The 15,115-nt window shown below is 41.2% G+C and overlaps 1 protein-coding gene across 1 annotated transcript in view; it reads left to right on the forward strand.

Moving 5' to 3' along the window:
* The first annotated feature begins 38 nt into the window (after positions 1–38).
* IARS2 (isoleucyl-tRNA synthetase 2, mitochondrial) overlaps positions 39–15,115 on the forward strand; it is a 45,946-nt gene continuing 30,869 nt past the window's right edge. Inside the window, exons 1-12 of the mRNA XM_063303658.1 lie at positions 39–389; positions 1,972–2,094; positions 3,405–3,561; positions 6,727–6,875; positions 6,959–7,008; positions 7,096–7,205; positions 7,297–7,387; positions 8,198–8,313; positions 9,296–9,465; positions 10,304–10,394; positions 10,768–10,919; positions 11,790–11,950. Of these exons, the coding sequence (XP_063159728.1) occupies positions 54–389; positions 1,972–2,094; positions 3,405–3,561; positions 6,727–6,875; positions 6,959–7,008; positions 7,096–7,205; positions 7,297–7,387; positions 8,198–8,313; positions 9,296–9,465; positions 10,304–10,394; positions 10,768–10,919; positions 11,790–11,950 (1,706 nt within the window). The 5' untranslated portion in view covers positions 39–53. The remainder of the gene's footprint in view (positions 390–1,971; positions 2,095–3,404; positions 3,562–6,726; positions 6,876–6,958; positions 7,009–7,095; positions 7,206–7,296; positions 7,388–8,197; positions 8,314–9,295; positions 9,466–10,303; positions 10,395–10,767; positions 10,920–11,789; positions 11,951–15,115) is intronic.

Here is a 15,115-nt window from a genome sequence, read left to right on the forward strand (position 1 = left end):
CCTGGGGTTCGGGAGACCCACAGCCCGACACGAGACTTGGCGAGGCTCCCGAGATGAGGGAGGGAGGGAGGAGGACTGAGCTCCAGGGGGCGCTGAGAATCCAGGCGGAGCCGGAAAGGGACCGGGAAGGATGTTCCTCCTCGTTGCTCGCCGTAGCGCTTCCGGAAGCGCCCGTGGACCAAGTGCTGGCGATGTGGGCGCTGCGGGCCACGCTGTTCCCCAAGCATGTCGGGTGTTGGGCCCGCGGGACGGTGTCCGCAGGACCCAGCACGGGCCAAAAGGCGAAGCCGGAATCCAAATTCCGTGACAAGATTTTATTGCCCCGAAGCGATTTCCCCACCCAGTTGCCTGGCCGGCTGCAGCCCGAAACTGAACTGGAGATACAGCAGGTAGATGAAGAAAAGGAATAGGGGGAGAGGTGCTGAAAGAAAGCCGCTGCGAGGATAGACGTGGAATTAATTGCACGCGTTTAACCGAGGTGTACCTTTCTTAAATTGTATGCTCACCTGTGGGGGAACCTTTGCAACCCCCGAACGTGGGATACGCTGAAAGAAGGCTGGCTTTGACTTTCCGCGCCATCGTCTGAGAAGCTCGTCTCGCAGCTGCTGTTTACGTTTCAAACTGCTATTGAAAACACCCGTCTCAGAATTTAGCCGGGCTCTGCAGGAAAGGAAGCAGTTTGCTAACTAACCTCGTGGTTCTGTGGCTTCCTAGACTTTTCTCAGACTGCGCTCTGTATCATCACTTGTTCGTAAATAATTTGACTGCTGTTGGAAAAGGCGGGAAGGGCAAGTCAGTTTGGTGGAGTCCGGGTGCTGGACTAGAGACCTAGACTAGAGGTGTGAGTCCTCCCTTAGGCACGAAAGCTGTCTGGGTGACTTTGGCCCACTGACTCTCTCTCAGCCCATCCCATCTCAAAGGGTTGTATTGGTAGTGGGGGAAATAGGAAGCAGCAGCATCATGTGCACTGCCTTGAGCTCTGCAAAATAAAGGCAGGTTATAAATCTAATAATAAATAAATATGTCCAACCTATGCCACAAATCTATTCACTATCAACCATACTTCAAGAAGTTGAAGCCCTGTTTTAGGGCTGCCATATCTGGGCTGCAAAAATTCACACCATCACTACATGAAAAATATACTGCAAACTCTTAACTTGTTGCTGCCATTTTGCAGTCCATATATGGTAGCCCAGCCCAGTGAGAAGAAGATTGCATTCTTTCTTAAATGTTTGTGTAATAGTTTGATCATCTTCCCCTCTACTCACTCCAAAGCACTATAATTGTACAGCTACAATATAGACTTATATGAGTTTAGTGGTAATTCCTTTTCACTTGTTAGTTGCTGTCTAGATATTTCTAAAAAGGAAGTTTGCTGAAAGGAGATAAGATTGGGTTTAAATCAATGACTGAATGACAGTTACACAGGGATTTGGGTACTATGAAACTGATGCAAATTTGTGTGTCATCAGTATTGCTTGTGTTTTATGTGTAGCTTATCTTTATACAGACATCAATTCTGCATCATATAGACTGTATTGGTCAGTGTTTAATATTATGGTGTGATTTGGAAAAGTCTTGTTTGACTAGAATGGCTAAATAATAGTTTTAGTTTCCTTGCTATTCCAGGGTTTCCTCAACTCATAGGGGGAACTTTTAGGGGAAAAGAACAATTGTTTAAATTGAGTTTGCTTGCTTACTTTCACTCTCTCATTAATACTGTACTTAGATTACTGTAATATCTGTTAGCTTGAAACTTGAAAATTGATTGCCACAGGCACATTTGGAGGTTTTAATACTGTAGAACAGCCTTCTCTAACTCAGAGACTTACAGATACAGTGACAGAGCATACTAAAGATGATGAGAGTTATTTGGGTAGACTTAAAGAATATACTGTCATGTTTAGAAAAATAGTGTAGTATGTGAAATGTACTATAGTATAATATTAATTCTAGTGTATTATTCTTTAGAAATGTGGCTTTTCAGAACTGTATTCTTGGCAAAGACAAAGGAAAACCAAGCAAGAATTTTGTCTTCATGACGGACCACCATATGCCAATGGAGACCCACATGTTGGCCATGCTTTGAATAAAGTAAGTGTTGTCTTTCTAAATTGCTTGATTTATGTATTTACTTAAGCAATTTATAGAGCCACCCATCTCACAGCAGTGACTCTGAGTGGTATACAAAGATTAAAACCATCATAACAATATAATCCCATGATGCCCCATTTAAAGCAATAACCCACAAAACAAAAAGTCATGTCACTCATGGAGCTCACTTAACTTCCTGGCCCAAACACCTGGGGAAACAGCCAGCAATTCAGTGCCTTACAGAAGGCTAAAAGTTTCAGTGCCATCCAGATCTCTGGAGGGGTGCTGTTCCAGAGGGCAGGCACAGCCACAGAGGGAACATACCCAGGTCCAACGAGATGGCTTTGTTTGATGTAAGGGACCAGGAGCATGACCACCCTGTTAGACTTGGTGGGCTGGCCATAAACAGTGGGGGACAGGTGGTCTCACAAATGCCGTGAAGGACTTTATTGGTAAATGCCAGCACCTTAAATTGGATCTGGAAGCCTATGGGCAGCCAGTGCAGCTTGAGGAGCAGTGGTGTTATATGAGAGTATTGAGAGATGCCAAATACTGGCCCGCACCATTATGAAACATTCTAGATGGTGTCCAGTAAATACAGAAATAATCTTTTGATGGATTAGTTTCAACTTTAAATCACAGGACATAAATTTAATGTTCTTCAAGAATTGAACCCATTGGTTTGGAAGGACCAGGGTTTTGAATTCTTGATTCCAAGCTTGTATATTTGTTGTAGATATTTTGAATTGTTCCTTGTTCTCACTATATGAAAAGGTAGATGAACCCTCTTTTTGGTCATTATAGTAACTGTGGCTAATTCAAGACTAATGCAATTGATAGATGCTGCATAGGAATTATATCTGTATGCACAACTGAGTCATAGATGCTATAGAAAACATAAATGCAAGTGTCCTGATGAAAGCAATAGTATTTGGCCATCAGCCATGTATTAATGTGGAATTGTTGCCACACTGAAATGTAATTTGAAGGAAGCCAGAGTCTGGCATGAATCTGTAGCTTTGCTAAAAGTTGGAGCCTGTTCAAAGACTTAATATTTGTTTGCTTTTATGGATTTCAGAGTTTATATTTGGTCAGTTATTTGTGGTGGCAAATGTTTGTAATTTTGCCCAAACATTGTAGATACATGCTATTAGAAGGTAAATTTAAGAATAGAAATAAATACAAAACGATCTGTTATGGTATAAATTGCTGCACCTAACCACAGTATAAATGTAGGATCCAAGGAAAATTATAAAATGAGATGGAAGTATGAATCTGAATATCTCTATTTCTCTCTCCTCTCCTTTCAGATTTTGAAAGACATCACAAATCGATTCCATATGATGAATGGCTATAAGGTACACTATGTGCCTGGATGGGATTGCCATGGGTTACCCATTGAGCTGAGAGCATTATCAGAGTGTGGGGGAACGAAACATCTTACACCAATGGAAATCAGAGAGAAAGGTGTGTTTCGTTTGATAAACATTTTTGTGAGTGTTAGTCTGTGACAGACTTGTTTGGGAGAACAGTAACATCTTTTTACTTCCAAATATTTGAGAGGTGCCTTCTAAGATGAGATACATGATTTAAAACACAGATAGGCAATGTGTGACTTTCATATGTTGCTGAACTACTGCTCCCAGTATTCATTACCATTGACCATACTAGATGGAGCTATTGAAAAGCTGATTTTCAGTAGCAACTGAAAAGTCACAGGCTGCCCACCTAATTTTAAAAATTCTTAATTTCTTATATGTACATTAATATCCATAAGGCAAAGTAAATGTTGGCAAACTAGGAGTTTAAAGGTAGTTAGTGGTAGGAAGAATTACAAATTCTTCCTACCACTAACTGATTTGTGTTGTCAATTATCCATGAGATACTGATTTGTGTTGTCAATTATCTTTACTCTGAATAGAAAAAGATGCCATTATCTGTGTGTATGTGTGTTTATTAATATATAGGACATAATACAATTTAAACTTTGCTTTGCCCTGTTTTATTTATTCAAAATTCAGAATTCTATCTAGTAGGGCTTTGGGTACAGTTTTATTTATCTCCCTTTTTTAACTAATATTTGCTAGGTGGGTTTTAATCCTAGATGTTTGTTTATTTATTTAAAAGATTTGAATGGCCGCCCATCTTAAACAACTCTGGGTAGCTCAGAACAGCAATAAAACCAGTAACTATAAAACATAACCATAAAACCATAGTCAGTGGTATCGAAAGCCGCTGAGAGATCCAGGAGAGCCAGGACTGTTGCATCACCCCTGTCCTGAGCCCTCCAAAGGTCATCAGCAAGCACGACCAATGCTGTCTCAGTGCTATACCCTGGACTGAAAAGGGTCCAGATAACTACTTCAGGGCCCTCTGAAGCTGCCTGCCAGCCACCCTCTCAACAACCTTCCCCAACCAACCCCTCCCCCAAAGAGGCATTAACCATTGCTTGGACCCAGCTACATGTCACCTCCTGGGAGGCCTTAACCAACCAGGAGGGGCCTGGGTCCAGAACACAGGTGGCCGAGGGGAAAGCCATGAGGACCCTGCCCACTTCCTCAGGATCAACCAGCTCAGACTCCTCCCAGATACAAACTTAGTCACTTCCAAAGGATCTTCTTCCCAGCCGGAGTCCAACTCCGAGCAAAGTCGAGTGACTTTCTCTGACAGATGCTGAGAATATTCCTCACAGTAGCCCTGCAGGAGCTTCCCCGGCTCCTCCCTACCCAGGAGAGGAGCTGGGGTCACCAGAAACACGGCCACTGGACAGTTATCTGCAGATGCAATAAGGGCAGAGAAGTAAGTATGCTTCACTGCCCTTACTGCCACAAGGCAAGTCCTAATATAGTCTCTTACCTGTGCTCGGTTGGCTTCACTCTTTCTCTTTCTCCAGTGGTGCTCTAGGCATCTCTTGTGTTGCTTCATCTCTCAGAGCTGCTCGGTAAACCATGGCACTCTACAAGATCCGCCTGCACAGAGAGTCCACACAGGCGGATTTCAATCCAGCCCCTCCATCACCTTCTCATCCCAAGCAGCAATGAGGGTACCGGCTGAACTGCGTGCCAGAGCTTTGGGAAAAGCTCCAAGTTCCCTCTGAAACCACATTGGGCAGGCTAATCTAATAGGCCCCACCTCCCTGCGGTGAGGGGCAGCTGCTGACAACTCTAGGGCCAACAGGGGGTGGTCTGTCCATGGCAGGGGACTGATGTTAGTTCACCCTCAACAGCTCATTCTGTTACAGAAAAAATCTAACACTAGTACTGGATTCCGGCCCCCTGTGCTCAGCCCCAGGACCTGGTTTCCAGAGCTTTGGTGGCCCTGGTCTCTGGCTGCTGCTACTTAATGCCAGGTCAACCTGCAATAAAGCTCACCTCATCCACAGTCTGACTGTGGATGGGAGAGCCAACCTGACTTGCATCACCAAGACCCCTCCCCAAAAATCCAGATCATAATGCCACTGCACTATGATCCAGATCCAGTGTGTGGTCCCCCATGTGAGTTGGGCCATGAATAAGTTGAACCAGGTCCATGGTCATGCCAGGGTGGCCATGAACTCCTGTGCTGCCTCAGACTCCAGGCCCAGAGATGGCAGGTTGAAATCCCCCAGAACCGTAAGCCTGTGGAGCTTCACCGCCAGCTCAGACACAGAGTCCAGAAGCACAGGCAGGGATGCAGCTACACTGCAGGAAGGAAGATAAGTAAGCAGCAATTCCCACTGATCCATTTGGCCCAGCCTCACAAGGAGAGCCTCACATCCAGTGATGTCTAGGGTAGGGCTCCTGGAGGCCATCAGAGACTCACAAATAACTGTCACATCCCCAACCCTGCCCTGGATTTGCGGCTGATGCCACAGTCGAAACCCAGGAGGGTGCATTTCAGAGAGGGGAACACTCGCCCCTTCAGTGCCCAACCAGGTCTTGGTGATGCAAGTCAGGTCAGCTCTCCCATCCACAATCAGACTGTGGATGAGGTGAGCTTTATTGCAGGTTGACCTGGCATTAAGCAGCAGCAGCCAGAGACCGGGGCCACCAAAGCTCTGGAAACCACGTCCTGGGGCCGAGCACAGGGGGCCAGAATGTGGTACTGGTGTTAGATTATTTCTGTAACAGAATGAGCTGTTGAGGATGAACTAAATAGTCTTTTAATTCTAGGACTCAGTAAAGGATTATTTATTAGATTTATAATTAGATTATCATAACTATAATACTATAGAATATGTTTGTAGAGCCAGTTTGGTGTCGTGCTAAAGGCATCAGGGTAGAAACCAGGAGACTGTGAGTTCTAGTCCCACCTGAGGCACGAAGCCAGCTGGGTGACCTTGGGCCAGTCACTCTCAGCCCTACAAACCACTTCTGAAAAAACTTGCCAAGGAAACTGCAGGAACTTGTCCAGGCAGTCACCAGGAGACGACATAGACTCAAAGGCTATCTATCTATCTATCCATCCATCCATCCATCCATCCATCCATCCATCTATCTTTGAATACATATAAAATTAAAAATAGAAATATTTTTATTTATTTATTTATTTTGAGAGTAGAAAAGGTTTGTGATCATGCTTTAGTTTATACTTGTTTTCAACCTCAGCTAAGATTGGGCGAATTCATATTAATAATAACTATTCCTTCTTCAGCCAAAGCATTTGCAGAAAAGGTGATTGAGAAACAGAAATCAGCATTTATACGCTGGGGCATAATGGCAGATTGGGAGAACTGCTACCACACATTTGATCAGAAGTATGAAGCAAAACAGTTGAGTGTTTTCCACCAAATGTATGATAAGGTAGGTTAATATATGGCAAAGTGATATTTATATTATATACAAAGCCAAACAGTTTTGACTTCTTAATTTTGTTTATTTTCTAGGGTTATATTTTTCAAGACTATAAGCCAGTGTTTTGGTCTCCTTCAACAAAGTAAGATATTACCATACTTTTTATCCTTGCATTTGGGGATGGAAGAACTTTGCGCTGAAATATAATTCATGCTGATTCTTCATGCAGTACAGCCTTGGCTGAAGCGGAACTTGAATATAACCAGCAACATACTAGTCAAGCTGTTTATATCAGATTTCCCTTGCTGAAACCTCCTCCCAAACTGGCCTCTGCAGTAGGTATGTTTTATTTATATTCTGAATTCATTTTGTGTAAATGTACTTCTAATGCACTTAAGATAACTCCTGCTAAATATGGTTTCATCTCTAGATGGATTACCTGCAGTGAGTTTGATAGTCTGGACCACACAGCCCTGGACTATTCCAGCCAATCAAGCTGTCTGTTATATGCCAAATTTGGAGTAGGTATTTATTGTATTTACTTTATCACTAGAGCATACTCTTCTTGAGATATGTGTGCTCTCTTGCTAAATATCACATGGCATTTGACTGCTATTTGTATTTAATTTCTTGTGTACTGTTTTAACTGTTTGACTGTTTTTATGACAGTTAGCTGCCCAGAGTCACTGGTTTGGGATGGGCAGCTATAATTAATTAAGTAATTGATTGATTAATTAATTAATGTATCTTATGCATAGGTATTTTAAAGGAAATATATTTAAGATCACCTAGATATCTGTGCTTTTTTCCATTTCTTGCCCTTTCCCTTTATTTTTACAGGTAATATGAATCTTCCACTTTTCTTTTTATTTTATGTATTTTAAAAAAGGCTTAGCCCTTTCATGCTGCATGTTAGCCTAAACCATGCCTAGTTTCTAGCAATTTTCGCTCTATGGTCACAGAAGGGATATAGGATGAAAGATACAGTATGTGGAATATCAAAGAGCATCTTATAGTTCTATCTCTTGCATGTTTAAAATGGATTAAAAGATGCAAAATGTAATGTAAGAAAATAAATTAAATTTAGCTTTTGAACATAGATTGGGGATTTCTTCTTTGTGATCACGGTTGTCATGAGGAACTCTGAAAATTCGATGATGGAACATTCCCATTTCCACGACAAACGTGTCAGCACCAATGATTGTAATGAAATGGAAGTGATTTCAGTATCACGTTTTGGGTATCCTTGCAATGCTTTCATGTTTTTAATTCAACATTATGTAGTGCTAATCTAACTACTGAAAACCTGAAATATCTCAATGCATTTGTAGGTATTCCATTGTGAAGTGTGCCAGTACTGGGGAGCATTTCATAGTAGTTGCAGACAGAGTTCAGTCTATATCAGCTGTTTTGGATACACGGTTTGATGTGATTTCAACATTTAAAGGTAAAAATGCATTGCAATAAAACCATTAATTTTGAATGTATTATACAATAATATAAAATAGAAAGTGGATGTATTATCCCTGGAAGGGGAGTCCTAACTGGCAGATTTGTGGCATTCAAGTGCTGTAGAGCCACATTTAGAATGTTTTCCTTGTGAGGGTTTTGAAAATGATACTAAATTGTAATTTTTACTAGGAAAACAGGAAGAAGATGGTTTCAGATTCCTAATGGCCAACATCAATCTTACACGTGTTCATGCTACCAACAATGGATGTTTTGTTCGTGTTGTAGCTCTGTTTTTATTGCAACTGCTTTCCAATCCTGTTCTTTATTGCGTTAGTTAAATTGGCAGTAGGAACATCCTTTACTCCCATAGAGTTGAAATAGCTGCAAGATTGTACTTTTGTAGCTTGAGTGGGTTCTTTAATATTCCAATCCAAGACAATCATCGTGATAGGGCCAAAATCATCCACCCCTATTTTGGCACAATTGCAGGTTCTCTACAGACAATTCCTAGCTATCTCTAAAACATCGTATATATTCCATTTAGGGGACTTTTTATCTTGGCTCAAATTGACACACTACTTATTATGGAGACCATAAGCAAATATGGTAATCTCCTATACAACGTTATGTCATGAAGCCACATTATGGACAGAACATGGCAAAACAGACTGGCTCTAGGTTGGTGAAGGAGTGAGACAAGGCTGTATAGTTTCCCCTTATTTATTCAATCTATATGCTGAATATATATTAAGGAAAGCTGGATTAGAAGATGAGCTCAAAAAAGAAATTTATTATTTATTGATTTGATTTGATTTGATTTGTAATCATGCCCATTTTAGATAATACTTGCCATTAGTAAATATAGCCACCTGTATCAGAAATAATGCTTTAAAAATATACTACCAAATTTCAGTGTGAGAGTCTTAATAGTTGTGTATTTATTAAAACTTTATTAATTTTAATTCTGCTGTTTTCAGGTACAGATTTGGAAAGTGGAATTTGTTCCCATCCTACAATTCCTGGAAAGCAGTCTCCTCTTTTGCCTGCAAACCATGTGACCATGTCGAAAGGAACAGGATTAGTGCATACAACTCCAGCTCATGGTATGGAAGATTACAGTGTAGCTTCTCATCATCAACTGCCCATGGTACTGTGGTCTTATTTTGCTTTGTTTTTAACCTATGATTTTCCTGCTCACACTAAAACTACCATGTAGCAAACCCTTTCAGGTGGAAAGGGAAGAGTGGAAAGCTTTCAAAATCATTTTGTAGCTACCTGAAATATTGCTAAAAAAGTGAGAAAGAAGGTATATGTAGTAGACTTAGTTTAAATCACAAAATCATAACCAACAAGGCTTTTCTATTGCCTATTTGCCCCATATGCTTTGAAATGCCATGCCTGAAGGTTGGGGATCATCCTGAGAGTCATTGAATGCACTTTGTGCATACTAGAAATATGGTTGCAGGGTTCCATTAAGTTTAAATCTGATTCTTTGAGCAGATTTGTACTTATGCAGTGGGATTTCCCTTACCTCATTTTCCCCTGTGCCTTTCCAAATCTGCTCCAACTCTTTAGAACAGACTTCAGGACTCTCAGTAAGGGAGGGAGAATCCCTGAGTCCAGTTGCATCCATTCCATTGGTAGATGGTTATGGTCAAATGCAAACCATTTGATCCAACTCTTTTCTCTACGATAAATAGTATAAATTTTAAATGAAATAAGAAAATGATTTTCATTCTGCTTTTGGTTTAAGAATTATGTTTCTTCTTAGAATGGGTAACTCCTTGCCAAAACCTGTGCTTCTGCAATCACTAAATATCTCTGTTTCTTCTGAAGATGACAATTTTGTGCCTTATTGCAGAGAAAATAGATATACTCAGTATTCTAGTGGTAGTTAGTTTAATCACATCCTTGAGAAATGATATTTGATGACATGTTTGAGAACTTTTTTTACATTTTTAAACAATGTTTCTTTTCTCACCCAGGACTGTCTGGTAGATGAAGAAGGGCTTTTCACAGAAGCTGCGGGTTCAGAGCTTCAAAAGAAAGCTGTTCTTGGAGAAGGAAATGAAGCTGGTTTGTATTATATTTTGTATTAAACAATAGGGTATGGCAAAGAACATTGACCTATTTTCCTAGACCAGAGATGGGCAACTTTTTTTTTTCTTTCAAGGGCCATATTCCTACCAGAATAATCAATTGAGGATTGCATGGCTACCCTCAGTTATGCATAAGCCTTACAAATCTTTATAATATATCAAGGGTTAGGACCAAAACCACATGGGGCTACCATCACCATTTTCTCTCTGACACAATTCCTTCCATCGTCCCTACACAGTAGACTTCCAGAGGACAAACAGAAACTTTTGTCAGAGGTCTGAATTGATTGCCTGCAAAAGATTTCTGAATTAAAGCTGAAAGTAAGTAGTATTTCCTTACTTTTCTATAGTCATTGAGATGCTTCAGGTAGCAAAGAATTTATTGAAAGAAGAGAAATACATACACAGCTATCCCTATGAATGGAGGACTAAAAAACCAGTGATTATTCGGGCCAGCAAACAGTGGTTCGTTAATACAGAGAATCTCAAGACTGCTGCTCAGGTATGTAATGCATTTCTAATGCAAATGGACCTCTGCATCTTTTGTCATTTTTTATGATATTAAATCATTTTTTTATAATTTAATTTCAATCATCTATGGTTTGCCTCATATGTACAGAGCAACTTCAGATTGTGCCATTAAAATTTGCTGAGTAATTTTTTTCCTTTCCTCCTTTTTTTTTGGTGTGTTGGGCAAAACTGGTTACCTCTGTTCTCAAGAAACCCAGAATTCTTGGCCCTACACACTCTAGACTCTAGTCATGTTATTACTTTACCAGCCACAATCTCTAGAGCTCTCTGAGTCTCAACTGTTAAAAAATAAAGTACCAATCGAAGTGAATGTTTGTAGCTCAGGGTTGAACTATGGAGTCCTTGGTGCTCTCTGAGCACCAAGGACTCCACAAAAAATAAAGTAAAAGTATGGTCCCCAACCAGTAGAAGGCATTTGCCTCTGTCTTAAATAATCAGATAAAAATCTTATTTCCATATGCCACTAGGTGGGGTGCTGACATTTGATCTGTATGTGATCAAATGAAAGAGCATGATTTCTGACTGCCTTTCATTTAAAAGAATTTATAGATGGTAGGAGCTAACAGATTAAGGATCATACAGACAACAAGAGGAATTAGGTGGTGCTGGGCTCCTTCCTTGTTATTTTAGCAACACTTGTGAATATGGATTGAATTGCTACATTGCATAGTATTTGAAATATTTTTAAATAGTGCATATTTGGTTATCAGCTTACCATCAGGGCTTGTGTACATTTTTCAGCACTTTTATTTTATTATAAATATCTGAATAGTGACTCCCCTTTTCCCCTTAGCATTTCACCTTTGGTATTTCCCCCACATCCTTTCTGGATCTTTTTCAGGAAGCATTAAAGAAAGTGAAATCTGTTCCAGCCTCAGGAATGAACAGAATGCTAGAAATGTTGGAGAGACGGACCTATTGGTGCATATCAAGGCAGAGATGCTGGGGTGTTCCCATTCCAGTTTTTTACCATAAGTCAACAGGGGAACCTTTAATAAACAGGTAAGTATCTCACAGACCTATGTTTTATAGTGTGTGGGGGGGTAATAATAGTTACTGTCAGAAATACTGTTTTTATTTTTCAACAGAGCAGTAATTTGCAAAGTAAATAAGGGAAGGGTTGCACCATTTTTTAGCATCTGTTCCTGTTAAAAGAGTTGCTTTACAGAATTGGTGTAGGTATGGGATTTGCAGCTCCCATTCATACATAGGTCAGGAAGTTATTTCCAAACCCCCTGAGTTGCCTCAGTATGTATTTGGAATCAGTGGGTATTTTCACACAGAGGTTGGTATGGGGTGTAATGCTTTCCTGGTTCTATCTCCAGTATTAGAACAAGTGAGGAAGCTCTTGTGACGCAGGAATTTGCATGAACATCAGCATTCTTATACACCCCGGTGGGCACAGGATGGTGGTGTTTCTAAGCAAGTAGTTGGTGTGGTTGTAAGAAACTAACTAGCATTTTGTGATGCCCGTGATTCTTGCTGTTAATTCAGAATTTCTTAGAAGCAAGGCATGGTAGCATATGAAAGAAATCTTTTATTAAAGCATAGTAATCAGTTGCAGTTCAAAGACTAGTCTGTCCAAAAGCCCACCAATAGAGGAACAAAAAGCCCCTTGCCCCTCCCAAATTCCTAAAAGCTTGCTACGCATGTCTTCTAACAGCTCCTGATAACATAACTCCTTTGGCCTTGAAGCTCAGGCACTGCCTCTCTAGGCTATTTCTGTCATGAGTAAGGATGGCGAGCAGGGGGCTCCCATCCAGACTGTCAAGCGCATGCGTAGCACTGAGGAATTGTTCAGCCATTCAAAGAGACACAGATCGGGACCGCCTTAACCCTTGGGGGTTATATGTCTGAGTTTTTCCCACGCTTCTTCAGTTTGTTAGGATTCCTGTTAAGTACTAGCATTAAATATTAGAGACCAGTTCATTGTCTCAGTGTGTTTCCTGGTTGTTAGGACAATTTCAACTGCATTCCTGTCTGCTATCTAAGCATGCTTGCAATCTACCTACTACAATTCCCATATATACATTGGCAGGATTCTCATCCTGACATACCGCCCCCCCTTATTCCAAACTCCCCTCCTCCCCAGCAAATGAAGTTCGTGCATTCTGCTCTATAACACTGGGGTATGTCTAGATGATCTTTGGGTACTTGGTTGAAATAGTCTCATTTCGGTTTATCTGGATACTGGTCAAGGAACTTCTCTATTAATTGGGGTGCATTGACATGCTGTTTGTTTACCCACTCACTATGAGCCTTGGGAAAATGTTTCCACTGTTTTAAATACTATAAACCCCCATGGTGACATCTAGAGTCCAGGTTGTCTTGTACTTTGAAATGCTGCTCTCCTTCAACCATCAGTGGTGGTGGAACAGGCTGCTCTGGATGCCAGCGTTCTAAACCCTTTACTGGCTTTAGTAAGCTGCAGTGGAAAACAGGGTGGATCTTCTTCAGATTTTTTGGTAGTTGTACTCGGTACTCTGGTGCACCAAATTGTTGTAAGCTACTTCAGCAAATGGGAATAACTCCACTCAATCATCTTGTTGATAGCTTATGTAACACCTGAGATACTGCCCCAATACCTGGTTAGTCCGTTCGCAGCCTCCGTCAGTCTGAGGATGGTGGGAGGAGCTTAGTCCCTGTTCCACACCAATCATCTTTAGAAACATCTTCCAGAACTTGGAGGTGAACTGGACCCCTCTATTGCTGATAATCCGTTCAGGGACTCCATGTAGTTTGTAAATATGTTGGACAAACTTTTTTGCCAATTGGCCTGCAGTGGGTATACTACTACATGGAATAAAATGGGCTGGTTTTGAAAATAAGTCAGTTACCACTCATATTACAGTTTTCTTTTGACTTTCGGGTAAGTCCACTATAAAATCCATGGCTATCTGCTTCCAATGTTGGGCAGGGCTTGCCACATTTTGTAACAGGCCTCTGGGTTTGCCCCCTACTTTTTTAGCCATCACGCAGGTTGGACAACTGGCTACATAGTCTTCCACATCTTTGAGTAAGGATGGCCACGAGAACTGTCATCTCAGCAGATGTAAAGTTTTCACAAATCCAAAGTGTCCAGCTGACTTAGCGTCATGACTTCTGTCCAATACTTTTTGACGTAATAGGCCTGGAATATACAGTTTATCACCCCTCCACCAAAGATCTTGACTCTCTGTCAAGTTGATTTTGTATATTTGCAGCGACATGTCCTTTTTTAGTTCTTCCAGTAATTCAGTTTGCAAGCTGGGTTCAACATCTGTTGCTTGTTTATGAGTCTGACTCCTTGTGACCGCAACCATTCCCAGCTGTTGGGTTGGGATGATTGAATCTATTACCTCCTCCCTCTGGCAGTTGTGTTGTGGTAGACGGGAGAGAACATCTGCTAAGAAATTTTTCCCTCCAGGCAAGTACTTCAGGGTGAAGTTGAATCTACTGAAGAATTGGGCCCACCTAACCTGTTTTGGGTTCAATTTTCTTGCTACACCCAAAGTTCCTAGATTCTTGTAGTCGGTCCACACTTCAAATAGCTGGGATGACCCTTCTAGTAAATGTCTCCAAGTTAACAAGGCCCACCACACTGCAAAAGCCTTTTTCCCACACATGCCAATTCCTTTCTGCATCACTAAATTTACATGATAAATAAGCACAGGGCCTCAGGCACCCCTTTTCATCTCTTTGCAATAAGATGTCTCCAATTGCAGTATCTGACGCATCTTCTTGGACAATGAACTGTTTTGATGGGTCTGGGTGCATTAACACCAGTTCTGATGTGAATAGGAACTTTAGCTGCTCAAAGTCCTCTTGGCATTCTGCAGTCCATTGCAGTTTCGCTCCTGGTCAACTTCCTTGTGGTCTCCTTTCCCTTTTGTCATTAGTAGATCTGTGAGTGGTAACACTACGTGGGCAAAGTTGGGAATGAACTGTCTATAAAAATTCACAAACCCCAGGAAGCTCTGCAGTTGTCTTCTAGTTCTTGGGGGTTCCCAAGAGATCACATCCCATATATAAATTGGCAGGATTCTCATCCTGACACATTTACTCTTTCTGCTGGCTAAGAACATATTACAATGAGTGGAAAAACTAGCTGTGTTGTCATAAGACTGCACAGGTGCCCATCCTTTTCATTGGAGACACCAAATCATCCAACCTCAGAGATAGAGGGTT

The sequence above is a fragment of the Candoia aspera genome, chromosome 1 (genome assembly GCF_035149785.1).
Source record: "Candoia aspera isolate rCanAsp1 chromosome 1, rCanAsp1.hap2, whole genome shotgun sequence".
Taxonomy (NCBI): domain Eukaryota; kingdom Metazoa; phylum Chordata; class Lepidosauria; order Squamata; family Boidae; genus Candoia; species Candoia aspera.